This window comes from Sander lucioperca, chromosome 23 (genome assembly GCF_008315115.2).
Source record: "Sander lucioperca isolate FBNREF2018 chromosome 23, SLUC_FBN_1.2, whole genome shotgun sequence".
In the NCBI taxonomy this organism is placed as follows: domain Eukaryota; kingdom Metazoa; phylum Chordata; class Actinopteri; order Perciformes; family Percidae; genus Sander; species Sander lucioperca.
In genome coordinates this window covers 18,708,456-18,726,883 of record NC_050195.1, presented here as the reverse complement: position 1 = coordinate 18,726,883, position 18,428 = coordinate 18,708,456, and the positions used below count along the sequence as shown (strand labels likewise).

General features: G+C 40.4%; 1 protein-coding gene across 1 annotated transcript in view; it reads right to left on the bottom strand.

The window, feature by feature from the left end:
- Window positions 1-4,257: 4,257 nt before the first annotated feature.
- Window positions 4,258-18,428, bottom strand: part of ube3c (ubiquitin protein ligase E3C) — a 29,376-nt gene continuing 15,205 nt past the window's right edge. The window contains exons 16-24 of the mRNA XM_031292801.2: window positions 17,838-17,925; window positions 16,239-16,336; window positions 15,293-15,425; window positions 13,064-13,311; window positions 10,095-10,307; window positions 7,546-7,734; window positions 7,381-7,447; window positions 6,149-6,279; window positions 4,258-4,516 (exon numbers count right to left, since the gene is read on the bottom strand). Coding sequence (XP_031148661.1) covers window positions 4,346-4,516; window positions 6,149-6,279; window positions 7,381-7,447; window positions 7,546-7,734; window positions 10,095-10,307; window positions 13,064-13,311; window positions 15,293-15,425; window positions 16,239-16,336; window positions 17,838-17,925 — 1,338 coding nt within the window. The 3' untranslated portion in view covers window positions 4,258-4,345. The remainder of the gene's footprint in view (window positions 4,517-6,148; window positions 6,280-7,380; window positions 7,448-7,545; window positions 7,735-10,094; window positions 10,308-13,063; window positions 13,312-15,292; window positions 15,426-16,238; window positions 16,337-17,837; window positions 17,926-18,428) is intronic.

Sequence of the window (18,428 nt, the reverse complement as noted above, 5' to 3'; positions counted from 1 at the left end):
ATGCATACTTCCAGATTATATATTACGCTTATTTTGCTGCTATTGTACTCTGGCACTGGAGAGCAAAGTAAAAGGAAAATGGATTTTTTATTATTATTTTCATTTCATGTCATTTTATTTGTTGCAGAATTGTTTCACAACCCATTAAAACCCATATTTCAAATAAATGTAGGCCTATACCAGACTGAAATGATAGGAGAGGTCTGGTGCCTGGTCAATATTAACATTGAGGAATACCGTTATATGCACTCCACTCTTTAAAGTCTCAATCAAGTTTTACTTGGGACTTCTCTAAACCTAGTTTATATAGTCCATGCTCCAAACCGACGACAAAGATTTTTTTACGAGGGGCCCTTGAAAGCACCATGTCTTTGAGTGTCGACTGTCGACAGCAGCGCTGTTTCACTGCAGCTGCACACACATCCATGACACTCAACAGACCCAGCGAAGAGATGACTGTTTTTACTGTTCACATGTGCATTGAGCATGAACTGAGACTAAGAAAGAGAAAGAGTCCTCTCATTGCGCCTCAGATACTCACAACATGTCGAATATTTAGGTTAACTGTCAATTAACTGTCATGCAAGCTACAGGAACCAAGACTAGACAGACGACTTTCTGCGCCATCTGTCGTGTACTGTGGGAAACAATCAGGTGACCTATGAAATTACTATTAAAATGATCAGCTTGTCCTACAGAATAGCCTACTGCTATGGAAGAGCCATACAGAGGGAAGCAAATATGGATAGGAATGGAGATCATTTATTTATATTTAAAATTATCTTAGCGAGTCAAAAGTATGTCTTTTACTTACTTACTTACTGTTACTTATAAATCCTTCACAGATAAACTTTTGACATATTATAATAGGAAAAGCACAGGTAATACTAACAATGGCTTATTTCCATACAGCTCCAGGGCCCTAATGTTGTATGGCTCACTGGCATGGCTTGCTGGTACACTTAAATGGGATAGAGCCATCATTTTTGGTTATGTTACACCTGTGCTTTTCATAATGACAAGATCAGATCTGCTTGAAAAAGCTCTTTATCTCATAATTTTGATTTATTAAGTTAAAACGTTGAGATACAAACATGCAACACTGACTGCCTTTGCAGAGGGTTTATTGTAAATGCAACTTTTAAATGTCCTGCACTACCACAGGTATTTAAGATCCAACTCATTGCTTTTAAAGCATTTATGGCCTGGGCCCAGATTATATCTTTCTCCTTGCACGATCAACCTGAACGCAGTCTGGTGTCCTCAGGAAGGAACCTGTTGGCTGTTATATAGCACTACACTGGCAAATGGCCTGCCAGAGCAACTTAGACTTGCTAAATCAGTGTTTTCCTTTAAATAACTTCTGAAAACTGACTTCACTTACATACACAATGCATTTGTATTGAAAAATATTTTCATGTTACAGCTCAGAAAACTGGGCAGGACACAGAGGACCTGGGTAAAAAATGAAAATCAGTCGGCTGAACTCATCATAACCCAAAGAAACAGAATGAAGCACTGCAGGTTATTGCAGTTTTGAACCGAATTGAGGCTGAAATTACAGACTGGCATTGATTTTAAATGGAAAATGAAGGTCGTTGTTGCCGTTAAAGCCGGCCGGAGCTCTTGCCAGCTAAGGAAAGCCCAATGAAAATGACAGATGGCTATTAATTATACTGGACATTATGGCCAGTCAGTATCTAATTAGACTCATTGAGCAGGAGGAATCACAGCAATAGATATCATGCATAGGTCATTTTTTATCATACAGTCAATAGCTTTCTCTAAACGTATTCACAGAGACTTTTATATGCGTTTCTTTGATTGTTATGACTGCAGGCTGCAATTTACGTCATACATTGACAAATGCAGAAGGTTAAAAGAAAAAACAATCATAATTCTTAACTGTAAACTGTAAAGCAGCTTAAATATTGCAGACTAAGCTGCTGCTCACATACACATTTTTGAAACCCAGAAATAAGGTTGGCCCACTCCCTGTACTTGTCTGGACAGGCAGAACGCACACTCATAACGCTGCGCTGTCACACATAATGTGCTGCTACACCAAATTAATAAACCTGCATTTTGCCTGACACCTCTTTAGGCTTCCAAATTCATATTGCCCAATCTTAATTTCTTGTCTTTTCTGCTGCAACCAGGCAGCCAAATTGTATCAATTGAAATAATTTTCAATATCAAAAATGTTTCCAGAGGGGTCACAAGCACAATGAGCTGTAGTTTGCTCCGTTTCATATATTACAAGCTGGCACTGGCAGAAGAAGGTGCCTGATTTGACATGGAGTGTCCCACAGATGTACAAAACACAGGCCTGTAAACGTTCAAAATGTTCTTCATGCAGTGCCACTGGTTGACCACCAGAAGGCACTCTGTTATAACAAAACAAAACCCGAGAGGGGTGCAAGAAGTTTTCTCTTTGAATGAATGTCATTCTGTCTGATGATTTGTTACTTGTTCATTGAAGACTGAATCAGGTATGATTAACTTGTCAGATATGCTTCTATGTTGGGCACACACATCTGGTTTAATGCTCTCTTTCCAGGCATGCACAGTTGATGGCACTTTTGAAGTAATCTTGTGCAAAGTAGGCTACAATCCACAATCCCCCTCAAGTGATTTTTGATGTTTCCTCGCTTTGCAGCAAGATAAACAAGCCTAAAAGCTTCAATTAGCTCTTAAAAGGCCTATGAGAAAGCTTAAGTATATTACACTCTGAGGATGATTCATAACATCCTGCATTAACTTTGTCAGTTATAATCCATCACAAGGTAATAGTCTTAAATAAATCTCATAGTAATTGAGATGAATCCCTCATTTCAATGACAAGTCTGGTTTTTAAGACCCAATTATCACTTTGAGTTCCCTGGCCCAGTGGATGCGAGGGGTTCGGGCTCTGAGAGGAGAAGAGGGGGCAGCAAAGTTGGCTTTTTCAGCAGGGAGGAGAGGATGGAGATGGACTCAGTCCAAAGAGGGATGGATATCTTCCTTGGCTGTACTGCATCAGAGGGCAGGTAGATTTATGACAAACTCACACAATCTTAATTTGTGCTCAGCCCGATAATGCATCTCAAGGCCAGAATAGTTCTGCTCAGTGTTTCTTAACTGGATGTTTCTTTAATTATATGTCAGAGGCCATAAAACTCAGGAGGAGATTTTTCCACAAAGCACTGTTTTATGACTTGGTCATTACTGTAAATTACAAGCAACAAGAACAGAGACTTATGGAAGAAAAATGCAAAAAGAAAAGTGGGTTTATTTATTTCCATACTCTCTTTTCACCCTGTTGGTACACTAATCATTTGTAAGCCTTATCAATGTGACATGGTTGTTGCTCCCTAAGAGCAACTTCAGGGCGCTGACCAGGGAAGAGATTGTACACCTTAACGAGCATGTGTGAAAACATGAGGCTTCCATTCATCACACGAAAGGAAAGAAAAACAAAGCTGTACAAATACTGAATAAATGAATAATTCAAGAGTAGTTGTAAACATATACATATTCACAAATCCATAGTAATATGATACTTCCCCCAAATGTAGTCCAGCAATATGAGCCATTTCCACACTTCAGATGGCGTGTGCACACTTACAGTATGGTTATCGGACATGACAGTTATTACTCGTAATAATAATCATAGGAGAAATCGCAAGAACTGTAGTTTTGATGACCTCTACATGAAAATGCATGATGGCTATACACAAAAGCTCCTCCACCCCCGCAGCCCTTGGCACACCACAAGGTGGCTTTAGAGTCCCTCTGTCGTTATATTGCCTTTTTTATATGATGCCACTTAATCTTTGGTGAAAAATGTGATCATGTTCGATTACACAAGAGAGCAGTTGCTACTCTTGTTTTTGTTTCAGCGCATGATATTTCCTGCTAGATTCAACCGTTGCGCTGTTCTTCTAAAGGGTTCTGACAAGTGATTCAACATTTAAATTACTTAAAAGCAACAAGGATAAAAAAGGCTTCCTACCCATTCATCCTTGCACCCCTTTTCTTCAGTCTGCGGATGATCATTACCTCACCCCTGGCTTGGCACACGCACACGCACGCACGCACGCACGCACGCACGCACGCACGCACGCACGCACGCACGCACGCACGCACACACACACACACACGCACACACGCACACACGCACACACACACACACACACACACACACACACACACACACACACAAACACAGTAAATCAGGCAGGTCAGTGCATCATTTGCCTTCCCTACTGTCATTTGTTTTACTCTGTCTGAAGTCTTTTTCTCTCAAGCCATTTCTGTGTGGCATCCAGTCCATGGAAACAGGGACAGAGAAGCTCTGCCCTCCTCAGCTCAGCTCGAACCCGGCGGAGGACTCAATGGCGTACAACAGCTTGTTCCTCATCAGGTGCTGGTCGCAGAACTCCGGGAGCTTGAGCAGGTTCATGCAGGTGCTGGCCGTGGGCAGGCGTTCCAGGTCGTTGCCGCCATTGTGGATGCAGAAGGCCGGGTAAAGCTCCTGCGTACATATGTAAGCTGGTAATAAGCACCTGACAAATTGGCCGCCGTCACAGAGAAATTGGAACATTTTGAGGCATTTAAAGACAGACAACTAATGAGACGTGAATCAACTCGTGTCAGTGATGATCGCAATGTCCAAAGCAATCCCGATAAAGCAATAAATGTCAAATTCCATTAGGGGATAAATGTTAAAAGAGAGACAAGTGTTAAGCTAATACAGTGGAAATATAAATTTAGGAAATCAGGTTAGTGTTTGAAAGGTACTGAGTGGGAAACAGTTTGACCCCTGGATGAGACACTGAAGGAATGATCATTTCATGTTGTCTATCGGGCATTTTTTAAATCAAGCCTCCTTGGGATGAGGCCACCTCATCTGCAGACTGTGACACTGATGGTTTCCATCACAAGCTAGGCCGACGAATAAGCTCCTCCGCCCTGATTTCATCCGGCTATTTAAAGTTAGCGTATGCAGTTCAGCGGCCATACTCACCCGATTAAATGGCTCTTCAGGGGCTTAGCCGTAATGACCCCATTTTTTTGACAATTACCGTATTAAACTATCGTTGCTTATTGAGAAAGTGCCATTACCACGGCCATCATTTCGGAAAAAAAGAGGGTTTCCATTATCTTTTTTAAATGGCTTCTCCTGACAGAGCTATTTCTCCTCTAATGAATCCTGGGCTGTTTCACGACAGCTAATTAAGGCTTAGCTGGCTCAGGCGGAGGGCCGGGTCAGGGGCTGCTCCCCTACGAATTACCGCCCTTTCCGGCCCGGAGAAGAGATGAGGAAGGAGGAGGAGGGGGAGGGGGACATCCACACACTGGCCAAAGTCAAATTGATTAAATGAGGAAGGAAGGCAACTCCTAAAACCCGAGAGGAGGAACTGCAAAGGATTTTAAGGAGAGTTTTGTTCCCTCCCTCTACTGCAGAACTGCAATTAGGTTTTCTTAACTAATGACAGTTATAAAGAGTACTAAAACCAATCATATGATGATTACAGCTTCTGGTTAGACGAAGTAAGACACATTAAAACTCTTTAATGGCCCCGAGCAACACTTTTTGCCCCCCCCCCCACCTCTCTATCTCAAACTACCTAAGTGTCCCACAAATCAAGTCAGTGAGAAAGTGAAATGGCTTCCAATTAGGAAACCATTTCAGAAATAGGAGCAATAATGATTCAGCACTGCTAAAACAATGTTTAGAAATACAGAATATAGTTCCCTTATATGTTCATTTCAAAGGAATGTGCTGCTTTCTGTCATGTCATACAGAAGGCAAAAGTTTCAAAGTTTAACCTGCAACTGAGTTCTGAATGGTAATATTTGTCCAGCCAGGATCTCCGACCAAGCCCACGCATACAACACATGTAACCCTTCGACAGAGGAAGGTCATGAACTATAAAACAACAGTGGACGTGGAGATAAGACCTCACCACACTGGCTCAGTCTTATCGCAGCCTAATTTGAAAATGATCATTATAAGGGCTGTTATCAGTCTAGGTATTTTCATTACAAGCCCATTAAGAGGGAACACTCCCTTCTGTATACAGGTTGTACACAGTCTGCAGAGTAAGTATAGGAAGAAGAAAAGATATAGCTAGGGGAGTTTTCAAGTCTGGTAAAGCCTCACCTTGAAGCCCAGCAGTGGAGGTCTGGAGCAGCTGGTGACAAACCTCAGAAGCTTGCGCTTTTCCTCGTCTGTGAAGCTTTCGACCACCTCCCAAAAGATCTGGATGACTGGGTGAGTGGCCGTGTACCCGCCTAACGGAGATAACGATGGAGAAAAATTATATAATTTAAGCCACACTCATACATACAATACCCTCACCATATCTATTAGTCTGTAAACTGAAGCGACCCCAGCTTGGACTGCAGACTAACAATTTAAATGGAAAGCCTGTGTTATACTGAAGATGTAGATAGGCCTGTAACAATTATTAAATAATTGTCTAACCGCAATTTTTTTACATAATTGCGGTTATTTTGTGTAACCGCAATTAAAGCATTAGAGCATTTTTTTATGAGATGGGTCACACTTTTGTTTGGATGCATCAAACACGTTCTCCAATACCTGCGTGCACCCTGTAGCGTCACAGAACAGAGGATACCCCACCCCGCAGTTTCAAACGTTAAAAATCCACTATAGCACCTTTATACATGTTCTAGTAATGTTGTTAGTCTGTCTATTGTGTTTAATCTATTGTGCTTTGTTATATTAGCAACGTTACCGTAAATGACGACGCTGTAGTGGAAATGGCCATCATTCATTAACATTATGCTACCGTAGTTCCTCGGGGATATGTGCCCTTATTTTTCTAATCTGTAAAGAACATTTGCTTAGGTCCTAAGGAGTAGACTGTTGATGGTAATTGTTGATTTTGTTTAGATGTGCAAAATTGTAATTATATAAGTGATTTTTGGTCGGACCGTTGAGCCAACACTATGCTAGCAGCAGCTGTCACTTGTTGCCGTAGCGAATCCAAACATCCTGGGCTGTAGCTGACTTAAGCCAGAGAAATTGATTGAATTGATGTTTTTTTTGTTAATGATTAATGCTTTGTTTTAGTTTTTTTGTTCTATGACAGTAATGTTCTATGTTTTATGATAATAAAGAGGCGTGGTTTACTACAGAGGCTGTTCACTCGCATATCTGGGTCACATAACATAACATATATAACATAACATATAGCATGTCTCCTGGGATTCATTCAAAACTTTAATTTGTTTGAAAAAGTCATAAACAAATAAATATTTTGAAATTTGACTGAAAGAGACAATTATATTGTTAATCATTGCTAATAGTCTATAGGCACCACAGGAAGTTGATACGCCAGCAAAAATATTCTTAACATCAGCTCCTACCTGAGTAGTTAGTGAAATTTTTAAGGTCATCAAGACAAATTGGCACATGAGCCCCAGATATCAGCACCTATTAAAACATTGTGAAAAAACATACATTTTAAGTTTCTGTAAATTATAAATATGTTGCAGGTTGATAGACAGTTGTGCTCGTCGTGTGCAGTGTACCTGGATCTCCTGCTGGTCAAACATGCGCAGCCACTCCAGGTTGACCACATTGGCCAGGCCCTGTCTGAAGGCCAGGCAGTGAGGCCGGATCTGCTTGTTCAGTCTGTAGTCAGCCACCAAATGGATGTAGGCTATCCGGTTTGCAGTAGTCACAGGAATGTCTTTGCCTCCCAGCTTCAGCTCAACCACCTGAAGGTCAAAAAGGCACCACGCATTTACAGTTTCCTCACAGTTTTAGTTCCAGTATTTCACTTTTTTTGTACGTCTTACTTGTATTTAAATATGACATATTCTGATAGTAGCTGAGTAATATTACTGTTAGCTACCCATACCGCATACTTCATTATGCAGATCATATTATGCATATCATTGAGCCTGCCAGATGACCAACAAACAAAGAAAGTGCTTTAATTGTGCCAGGTGGATTTAATTTAATCACAGAAAGGTAATTAAAATGTTTTCCAACAGCACTCTGATTAAAGGTATGGCTCAATGTGAGTGTGGTTAAGTGCATTTCAGTGTTTCTAAATATAGCACATCCAATGAACATCTGGTCCAATACAATTTGGCCTCAGGTTCTCTTTTCATTAGCTATAGAGCAGTTAGCACTTGATAGGATGTGCTCATCTCTGTTCATAAAGCAGGGTGCATGACGACATCATAGCAGCTACAAGGGGACAAAATAATGTGAATGTTCATCTTTTTCCAATGCAGTTTTCCTGCATTATATATATTGTCTTTTAATAACTTACTACAACTGTGAGTTAGTAACTGTAGGAACAAATTCACTTTTCATGCTGTTTTTATTTTTATATTGACCCCCTCCTATAAATCCCAATACAGACGTAGAGATCGGTCATCTCAATTTTAATTTTTTTGACTTTTCAAAGCAGCATGAAGCAGCTTACAGGGGTGAAAAAAGGCTAAATAGTTACTGCCTGACTTGAGCAGAAAAATGGCAACATTATACAATGGGGAAAGGTGCAAGGTCTTAAGAACTGGAGGGTATTCATACATGGGATAAAACTTTATTTCAGGCCTGATGAAAAAGACCCAGTAGGATCAAAACGTTGCCTATTTTCAGTCCAATAAAGTCTTGGGAATTTGAATCCAGTATGAAGATACTCAATACCACAACAACCTTTCTGCAAGGCAAAACATTTAATGCCAAACAGGAACACTGCATCTGCACTTCTGGGGTTGTTCAGGTGCCGCCGGAAATTCTGCCGGATGTCTTTTTTTTCCTTCTCTTTTTAGGCCTGATGTCCGTCACCTTCTGCTTTCTTTGTGTTGGCATTCTAAACTCCAGTCAGTTTATGAGGACTATGGTTAACTGCTCCTCAGATCTCTGCAGGGTAAATCCAGACAGACAGCTAGCTAGAGTATCTGTCGAACTTGAGTTTTCTCTTGCACGACTAAAACAACTTCTCAACGAACACGTTCCACCAAAACAAGTTCCTTCCCTACATTGTCTGGGGCTTAGAGCTGCCCAAGACGATTGTGATTGGTTTAAAGAAATGCCAATAAACGAAAGCATGTTTTTCTCCCATCCCAGAATGCTGTGTGGATTAGCCAGACCTTCCTCCGCACACTGTGGAGGAAGGTCTGGCAATGCAAGGCTACACATAGACTGTCACAAAAACTGACTAAAAGAAACTTAACATATTTGTTTAACAATAGTACAAACTGTAGTGACAATTTACAAAAGACGTGAATCAGCACCTCTCTGACGCAGTCTTAACAAAAACTGATTGATAAGCTTCACAAAGGTATTTAGTGCAGCGAGATTGCATTATAAAGTAAGGTGTCCCTTTTATTCTGTCCATCCCCTGAATGCTGCATACAGCATGTGGTCCACTGACAGGTAATCGTTTTCTGCCTTTTTTCTCCCCCACAGTGGATTCTGATTATGTGCTAATGTAAGAGAATTACTGCCCTTATCTTGCTTGCATTGGCTATCTCACGAGGGCAAATGCAGGGCAGACTGCTCCCGGGTGTGTGCCTAATCTTTCACAAATTGTTTTCCCTATCGTGTTTGCGATGCCCTATTTGCAACCAGGAGGGCTACATTGTAACTCAACCATTTCAGGTGTTGTTTGAGAAGAGCTAATAAGACGCGTTAAGGCCCTGAGCAAACAGGGGCTCTGGGTAGAGTGCAGGTCTGGGCCCAGGTGACTCAGAGTGCTGGTGGCGGCTCGTCTCCGCAGCCTTGAGCTTTGGAGGGGACGTGCTTAAGAGCAGCTAGTTGCTTCTGTCAGGCGTGTTCCAAGATAATTTCTGGGGGGAAAGGCAGGTGGAATGGTCAACAGAGCTGCTGTGTTCCCTGCACTGCAGCAGAGCTTAGGGCGACAGTGGCGACGTGCTTTATCTCTCTCAGAGCTGAAAAGTGGCACATCATGAGGGAAATTAATTATTAACGCAACAAAGAGGAACCAAACAGGAGGAAGGAAAGACGACTGAATGAGAGGTATTGACCGGGGTAGAAATAGAGATGGAAAAAAAACAACATTTATCCGACTCCATCCCACCCTGTCCCCAACCCCAGTCACCTGAGCCTCTCCCAGATCGTTGTTGACCACAGTGAAGTTGAGGCCCAGCTCCTCCACGTCACCCTCATAGCTCTTAAGGAAGAGGAGATTGCGGTACATCTCCGGGTCCAACGATGCCAGGTGGTGGATGTCTACTTCCGCACTGGTCCCCAAAAGTTTGGACAGGAAGAAACTGGCAAAGGGCAACTCCACCAGCATGTTCTCATACAGCGCCTGTAGAAAAGTGTGGCTGTTAACTGGAGGACAACTGCAGGACAAGGATACACTTCATTCTTGTAAATTCCCCCACAAACATCAGTCAATCAGTACAATTGAAGAAATGCTCTGAGCATTAAACACAGTGATTGTTTATTGCTTGGGTGTCACTGAAAAAAAAATGATGATTAGATAACCGAGATAACTAAATGGACTGCAGCCTGCATCAAGTGGCAAGCATAACACTACTAAGTACATATTCAAAAATCAGATTACAACATACATTATACAACATTAAATTTGCCTACTACTCTTATATCAAAAAATCAAGTGATAAGATAGTGAATCTGGTCACATCAGAGTGACTGAGAGCAAAACACAGAACACAATCTATCTAAAACACACAGGCTTCTGTTTCACCCGCCTCAAACTTTATAAATGCCAATTCTCACCTTGACCTCAAATGCCATTAAGAACCACAGCCGGGCAGGTGACTCATAAAACCCAAAGCTAATGTACTGGAATAGTCCGAAAAAGAACCCGTTGGAGGCATTAAAATATACAGGTCTTTATAAATGATAGCGCTAAAAACCCTGACCGCATCAGCTAAATGGATTATAAATCTAGAGGATTTCCATAATGCATGCATCTTAAACACACATGCACGCATAAATCACAGCTATTTTCTAAACACAGGTTAATTGCACAACTTCAAACATTGTCTATTTTTTATGCAAAATAATCCACTTAGTATTTCTCTCGTGGCCGGTGCTCATTTCAGACCATATGCGCCGCGTGGCCCCTTGAAACCTATCAATAACACTTATGCCGGGAAGAGGCAGCAATAAGTATATGGAAAAAAACCTGTAGCCTTATTTTTTCAATGCCACTTACTTTATTTATGGGTGTTTATTGCCAGAAATTGTGCCAAAATGACTTGGGCTGGAAAGAATTAATTATTATGGCCCGGGCCTTTTAATATAAGTGAGTGCAGTGGCAACGCAATTAAAGCAGATCGCGGCACCATCAGGTGGAATAAATGCCAACAACATAGCAGGTGCATTCTGTTAGCTGCCAAATACATTCCTTAATTTACAACATTAAGAATCAATAAAATTATAATGCCTTTCAAAAGCATCTCTATTAATAAGGGGGGCCAACCTCACACACCTCTAACGGGAACTATCAGTCGCTGGAGTTCAGGGAGAGGAGACTGGTAGGTAAGGCGGGAGGATGAAACTTTCATCACCCTCACAGTTTACGGAGTGGAGAGGCCACTGCTGATGAGGTTGGAGGTTTTGTACTAATGAGAGATGAATGAGGCACAAAGAGAACCTCCTGCAGGTCTATTACATAATGAGAAATGTGATTTTGACAAAAACCATGTCAGCAAACACTCCCATCAAGATTAAATTAACTCTTCAGTCTAAAGTCTGGAAGGATAGAACCACAAAAGCAATGAAACCTGTTTTCACATTTCACCATTTGTGGCTTAAATCTTTCAGCTTGTCAGCTGGGTGGACAAGTGAGGAAGAAGGATGATGGCCGGCCTCTATTCTGATGTTCAATCCCATTTCAGTGAGTACCCTAGACAAGCCACTCCTGCCTGTAATACATCACCTCCACAACAATGGCACGCCTCGGACATTAATTAACAATATTAATCTTCTGTGTCCTTTGAGCCGCAATGTGCACAGTGCACACTGCAGCCGTGGTGATGCAATCCCAATCTATATAAACGGTTGCCTTTTATCCAGGCAATAACGGCACTAAACAAATATCAATACACCTCTCAAATGGCCACTCAAACGTCCATTTTTATGGAGAAAGAGGAACTTAAGGTAGGGTTAATTGAAAGTCAAATTCAAATTAATTTCCCCTCGCCTAATTGCCTGAACCATTAGCTATTGGGAGTACAATATCGAGGGAGTGGGGGCCGAGAGCTTCTAGCTGCTGATTGATCATTTCCCACTTGTGAAGAATACAGAGAAGAAGAAGAATAAAAAGAAGAGGAGCAGGAGGAGGAGGAAATATGATGATCTGATAAGTGGACCGGACCATCTTGGACCGAGCAAGAGAGAAGCGACCTGGATGTTCCTGACTGTAAAACAGATCAAAATGCTATTACCACATGCTTTGAACGCTTATTTATGTCCCGTCTGTGTGGGCTCACTGATTTAGTGCCAGCCAAATGCAATCACTACACAAACAAGAGGTAGGAATCATCGGCTAATGGAAGCCCTAATTGAGAGGCGACCGCTTGTCATGAGGTAATTCTTCTCCGGGTTGAGATGATAGCCCTCCCACGAGGAAGGCATCTTGATAAACAATCACTACCACATGCATTAAGGATGATTTAGATACATTAGGCTCTAATAAATAGTGCCATCCGAGGAAGGAAGCGACAGAAAAACAATGCCGTCAACAGATTATGCACAGGGCTAATTAACAAAACTAAAGCTTGCACGAGCGCCAGGTTAAAGTTCTAACCCCAAGAAACAAATTACGGCAATTTCTCCAAACATCGTCAGTTTCTAGAACAAACACCAAAACAACCCCTAAATTTATACATGAAGTGAGGGCAGCCTTGACACTGACTGCTATTGATCTTAATTGACGTATTGACCACCAAATCAAGGCAGTCTGTGACTAAATCTTAGTTGATGATTTATGATACTTTTACCAACAGCTTTAATATCTTTGGACAGTTTTTTAAAAGGACATGGAAATATCTAATATCATCATCATTATTAGATTTTACTCTGGAGGCTCACCTTTCCAAGGATCCTGCCTAGAAAATAGTAATGCCTCGTAAAGGAGTCTCCGATCAGCATCTCTGCAGCGGGGTTGGGGTACAGCAGGCTCTCGTTGGTCGCCTTGAAGAAGCCCTGGTTGGGATTGAAGCCTGACTTGAGGAGCTCATTGAGGAACTCGCGAAAGATGCCACCACCGTCAATGCCGGCCTCGTCCAGACCGTGAGCATTCAGCAGATGGACTCTAATCCTTTTCTTCAGGTCCGGTTCTAACATAAGGACACAGAGCATGAGGAGGAATTTATTAAGGTACAAAAAGAAACAAGAGACAAACAAAACATTGTCCAAGTTATTGGTCCCAATACACTGTATCTTCACTCTGATAAATGTGGCCAAGAACTCAGTCATTTTCATCCTTTACATTATTTTTAAGGATTTTCCACCAGGAGAATCAAGTCGAACAGTCTAATCTGACAGTATCTGCAATTTCGAATAGTTGATGGTAACCTTCATAGTTTGTAATGCTTCTAATCCCATCCTCAAATGTTACTGGCTTGGACACAAATGTCAGGTTCATATTAGTTTTTAACAATAATTCAGAATTACTTGACGCCTTAAAGCTACTTACTTAAATGGGTTTCTGACATAAAATTAAGTAGGAAAAATCAGGAACAACATTTGTTGTATGGAAAACACAAGTCATGTAGGAGGCTTAATCTCCTAGCTTGGTTGACACCAGACCCTTCTCAGTTGTAACTAAGAGTGGGTCTGGGGAAGGTTCATTCACAGCCCATTTCCAAAGGAGCGCCACCAACGTACGCCGCGCAAATGCCTCTGGGCGCAACTGGATAGTCCTTCAACCAATCAGACCAACGATTTGGGTGACGTAGCAGCGACAGCGGTATCAACGGGTTGCTGCGCTTCGATTGACGTCATGTTGAATGTAAACAAAAAGCTGCTTGCCATCGCTGCGCTATCGCCATCGTGTAAAGCCCGCCTCAACGGTTGTGATTGGTGGCTCGATTTGGAAAAATTGTAAATAGGCTTGAATGGGCTCTTGACCAGATTGACTTGCAGAGCAAATCTCAAATTTGCCGGAAGTTTGTCAGGGTTTTCCCAGGCTATTAATCTCCTGTAAATCCCTGTGAAATATAACCTCAGGTTTTATCAACAGATCCCTAATTTCTAATACTATTTGCAAGTTACGGCTGTAGCATAGTATAATTAATTAGAAAATAATTAAAATCTGGGCAATGGGCCAATGAGATTAGTTTCATTTAAGCTTAACACACTCCATTTGAAATTTCACTTTTCTTATATTGTCTATGTACAATATCAACATAATTTGGTATATCTGCAAATGTCTATTTTATTCTTTGATCCCTCTTATTTTTTTACTAACACTGCCTCTATGCTATCCAGTTGATTGATTGTATTATACTGTACTTTAATTTTAAACTCCATTGTATTAACTTATCTAGGGAAGGTTCACTTACAATGCCTCACCTTGTTCTCCATTACATATTCTTTAAAACTTGGGCTAGCTGTATTTGCTGATAAATATAAATGTAAAAGATTACCAACAAGCAACATTTTCAATGACCTGATTATTCATTTAAATAGAGAAAATGGGAGAAAAACATATTATTCCAATACCATTTAAATCTAGTGTTGTCTTTTTCAACAGACATTTTGCAAGAAAGCACTTTTTTGACCTGCAGAATATTCAAATCAAATTCTATAAGAGGTCATCTTTCAGAATAATTAATGTACAGTGATAAATCAAGGCAGCTATAACTTATAGACACATAAATGATATAGATCATGTCTTCAGCCCAGGTCTCCTACTACTCTTTTTAATCAGATTGTCCCCACCGAAGTGCCCTTTCAAATTCAAACACAAAAGAGGTGACTTAAAATAATTGATTCTGCTTTTATGTGGTCCATTATAATAATCGGAACCACAATTATGCTTTACTGAAATTCAATATTCTGCACAAGGAGAGAGCTAACCTTCATCTTTAATGCTAACCAGAGCCTTGATCCTCAAAATTATGATTTTATAGAGCACAAGAGCTTCAGTAACATAGTCAACATCTGCTACACAGTGTTTCTTCTCCTCTTGTACTTGTCATCTTGAAAATAAAACATGATATCACGAAGTGTGCTGGCCTTAAGTATTTAACACAACGAATAATGCACATGTAAAATGGTTATTTTATTTGAACTGTTAAGTGATGCATGCCGTACCGTTTTCTGGAGAGAGTTTATCGTAGGCATCTTCATAGATGTAGTTGCGTCTGATGGTGACACTGATGCCATCAGGGAATGGCCCGTCCCCCTGCACGTCCCGTTTGTCAGCATAGATTAACCTCTGGAAGATCTACAAGACAGATTCAGCCCAGTAGCAGGGTCAGTGACAAATCCTTTCAGTTGTAAATGTTTTTAATTCTGAGAATCAATTCTACTATATAACATTTATCCTTTGTCTTTGATCAGCTTTTTTGGCATGTTATGCCTTTTTTTGTACTTTCGAGCAAAAAGTGACAAAAAAAGGTGGAAAAGGGTATAAAAAGCAACAGAAGACTGGTGATCATATACACTACACACAACTATCTCTATCCAAAAGAAAGGCAACACTAACCAATCATAAGTAGAATCAAGGCAAGTGTCTGGGGCGAATTTTAGACAAAAATAAATCACAGGGACCTTATCTGTAAGCTCGACCAGCTGGTAATGATATACTAACATGACAGATGTACCAGCACACCTGACTAGACATCAGTTGGAAGTTTGCCCAACATCCTGTGGATAATACTGGCAGAACTAATCATTGTTACACCAATGGCTTCCCTAATTTATGAACAGTACACATAATAGTTCATAATACTTCAAAATAAGATGAAATACTTCATAATAAAACTGTATATTTTATCAATTTACTACCCATGTTTAGTCACACAGCTTTTTATACGATTGGAAAAATTATGCAGCACCATTATGGTCTACTGTAGCACTGTTTCACTTCCAAAATAGGATGTCAAATGGATAATTGCATGCATTTTTAGCATATACAAAACGTCGATAATATGCTTATCGGCAACAACGCAATTCTTCGGAGAGCCCTGCAATACTCAGTCCTCATACAGCAAACAAACATGTTTTTTGTGGTTGTGTATGGGAAACGGTGCATCACCTTGACTCGCTCTTCGAAGGGAACCACGAAAGGGAGTTCTGTGAGGATGGCCAGATGTCTCTCTTCAGACACAGAAAGCTGTGGCGGCTCTAAACCAACTGCAGAAAGACAGAAAAAATATTAACGTGTTAGAGCATTTCCTGAACAGTCATTCTCTTTCTCCTTTTGTCTACTACCCAAACATTTTACGGGAAAAATGAAAATAACTTTTATTTTATGTTAACTTTTAACAACTATCTGAATATTTATTATTGCAAAGACCATAATGTATTTAGGAATAAAAATGTAATTTACTTTCACAAGGCAAAACATTTGGTCCTCTTCACTGCACTCCATCAGTGCAGTGTATAGAGATCGGTTTGTTTTTTTACTGTCAATTCAAGTTGAACGAAAATCTAACTGATCAAAAGTAGCACCCAGAATTGTAGTCCAATATTTTGATCGTGGTAATTACTTTTCCAAACACATTTAGACATTCACATCTTATGATGGTTCTATCATAGATTTTTTTATTTAATAAGAAAATAGCATGTTTATCTTGGCTACTGGGCCTTCATCATTACTAAGTGACATTGACACATATGAAGATTATTTTGTCTTCCCGGTCAGGGTCAACTAAAAGTGGACAGGAATTTATCTGACAGGGATTAAAAGCCTTGCTCAGGGAAACTTTATCTGGAGGAAACATCCCAACATCAGGTGTCCTCTGCGTGTACAACTCATCTAACAGAATCATTACCTTGCTCACTGCTAAGCTCTGTAAGTAAGACCTAGTCTACTGTTTCTAGGCCAGCCATTAAAGACATTTCCATCCATCCTACACCGTTTTAATTAACCCAACTGTGAGCTGCCGGGCTCTATCCATTAAGCTGATGTTTGTTTTGTATTAAATTCTGGGTTTAGACTGTTTAGCCAACACAAAAAAATTGCCACAAAAGCTAAACCGGTCTTCGGCCTCCTCAGTTTGCGTCCACTGCAGCTCAATTATTCTGCTCAATTAGTCAATCTGATCTGCATTTTCCCATCAGGTTTCCATCTTTGAGGAGAAATATGGCCTCTGAGTGGTCAATAAGTTGCTCATTCATCAGCCATGGGCCTGTCCATTTAAGGAAATGAGAAAAGGCCAGACAAACACATGGACCAGATGTGGCTGAGTTCATCAGGTACTTTCACACTAATTGAATTTATCCCATACAGCCTGTGAGTGGGATTAGGCAGATCATACACACATTGTTATCAGCTTGTTTTCACACCATACTTCACAGAAACCTGGGATGGCTCAAAGTGAGCCAGATGAAGCCCTGCCTGCGTCAGTGTATTTTCCTCTGAGTGCCTAATTGAGTCAATGAGGAGAAAATGTGGTAATATATCTAACTGAGAAGGTTAATGATTTTTCTGAGTTTTATCCAACCACTTTTTTTTAATGTTTTTCCTGCCATATTTGTTTGCACACTTAACAGCAAAACTTTTTCTTTCAAATTGCACTGGCCTACTCAAAGACCCACATTTAACTAACTAATATATATATTTTTTTTTGCTATTGCTTTTTAGATCAAAGTGGGTTTGTAACAACAAAAAACAGTTAACAGATTACACTACCATCAAGTGTTGACTGAAGTGGTCCAATGCGGCCCATCCTTCGCGTTCTCCACACATGTCTCGCAGAAGGGACGTACAACTGGGTGACCTGGAGAGAAAAGAAGCAGGGAATGAAAAAGATTTCTGCCAGTGCCTTTGGTCTAGATTTTCAGAAATCAAAGCTCTGAATATCCTCCTAGATAAAAAAAAAAAAAAAAAAAACAGCAGCCTTCTTTTAAAACACCCCTAAAACTTATTTTCATAAACGTATTGTTCCTGATTGGTAATTCATATTGTTTGTGGTTATTTAAATGATCGAGATTGTTCTGTTCTGGTTTAATCTCTGTGAATCACTTTGTAACATTGTGCTATATAGAGTGCAAATAATTATTACTCATTTATTAAACTGGATAATTAATCAACCAATCATACAAAGTGGTGTGTGGATGTCTGTCCTGCCTCTCTTACCATTTTCTTCTCTGCTTAAAAAATTATTTTAATGCGCATAAAAGACCGCCTCCTACCTCTAAACAGAAAACAGCCATCTTCAGAGCTAAAATACACTGTAAAAAGCTTTTATCTGACTTGAATTTCTTCTTATTTTTAGGGAGA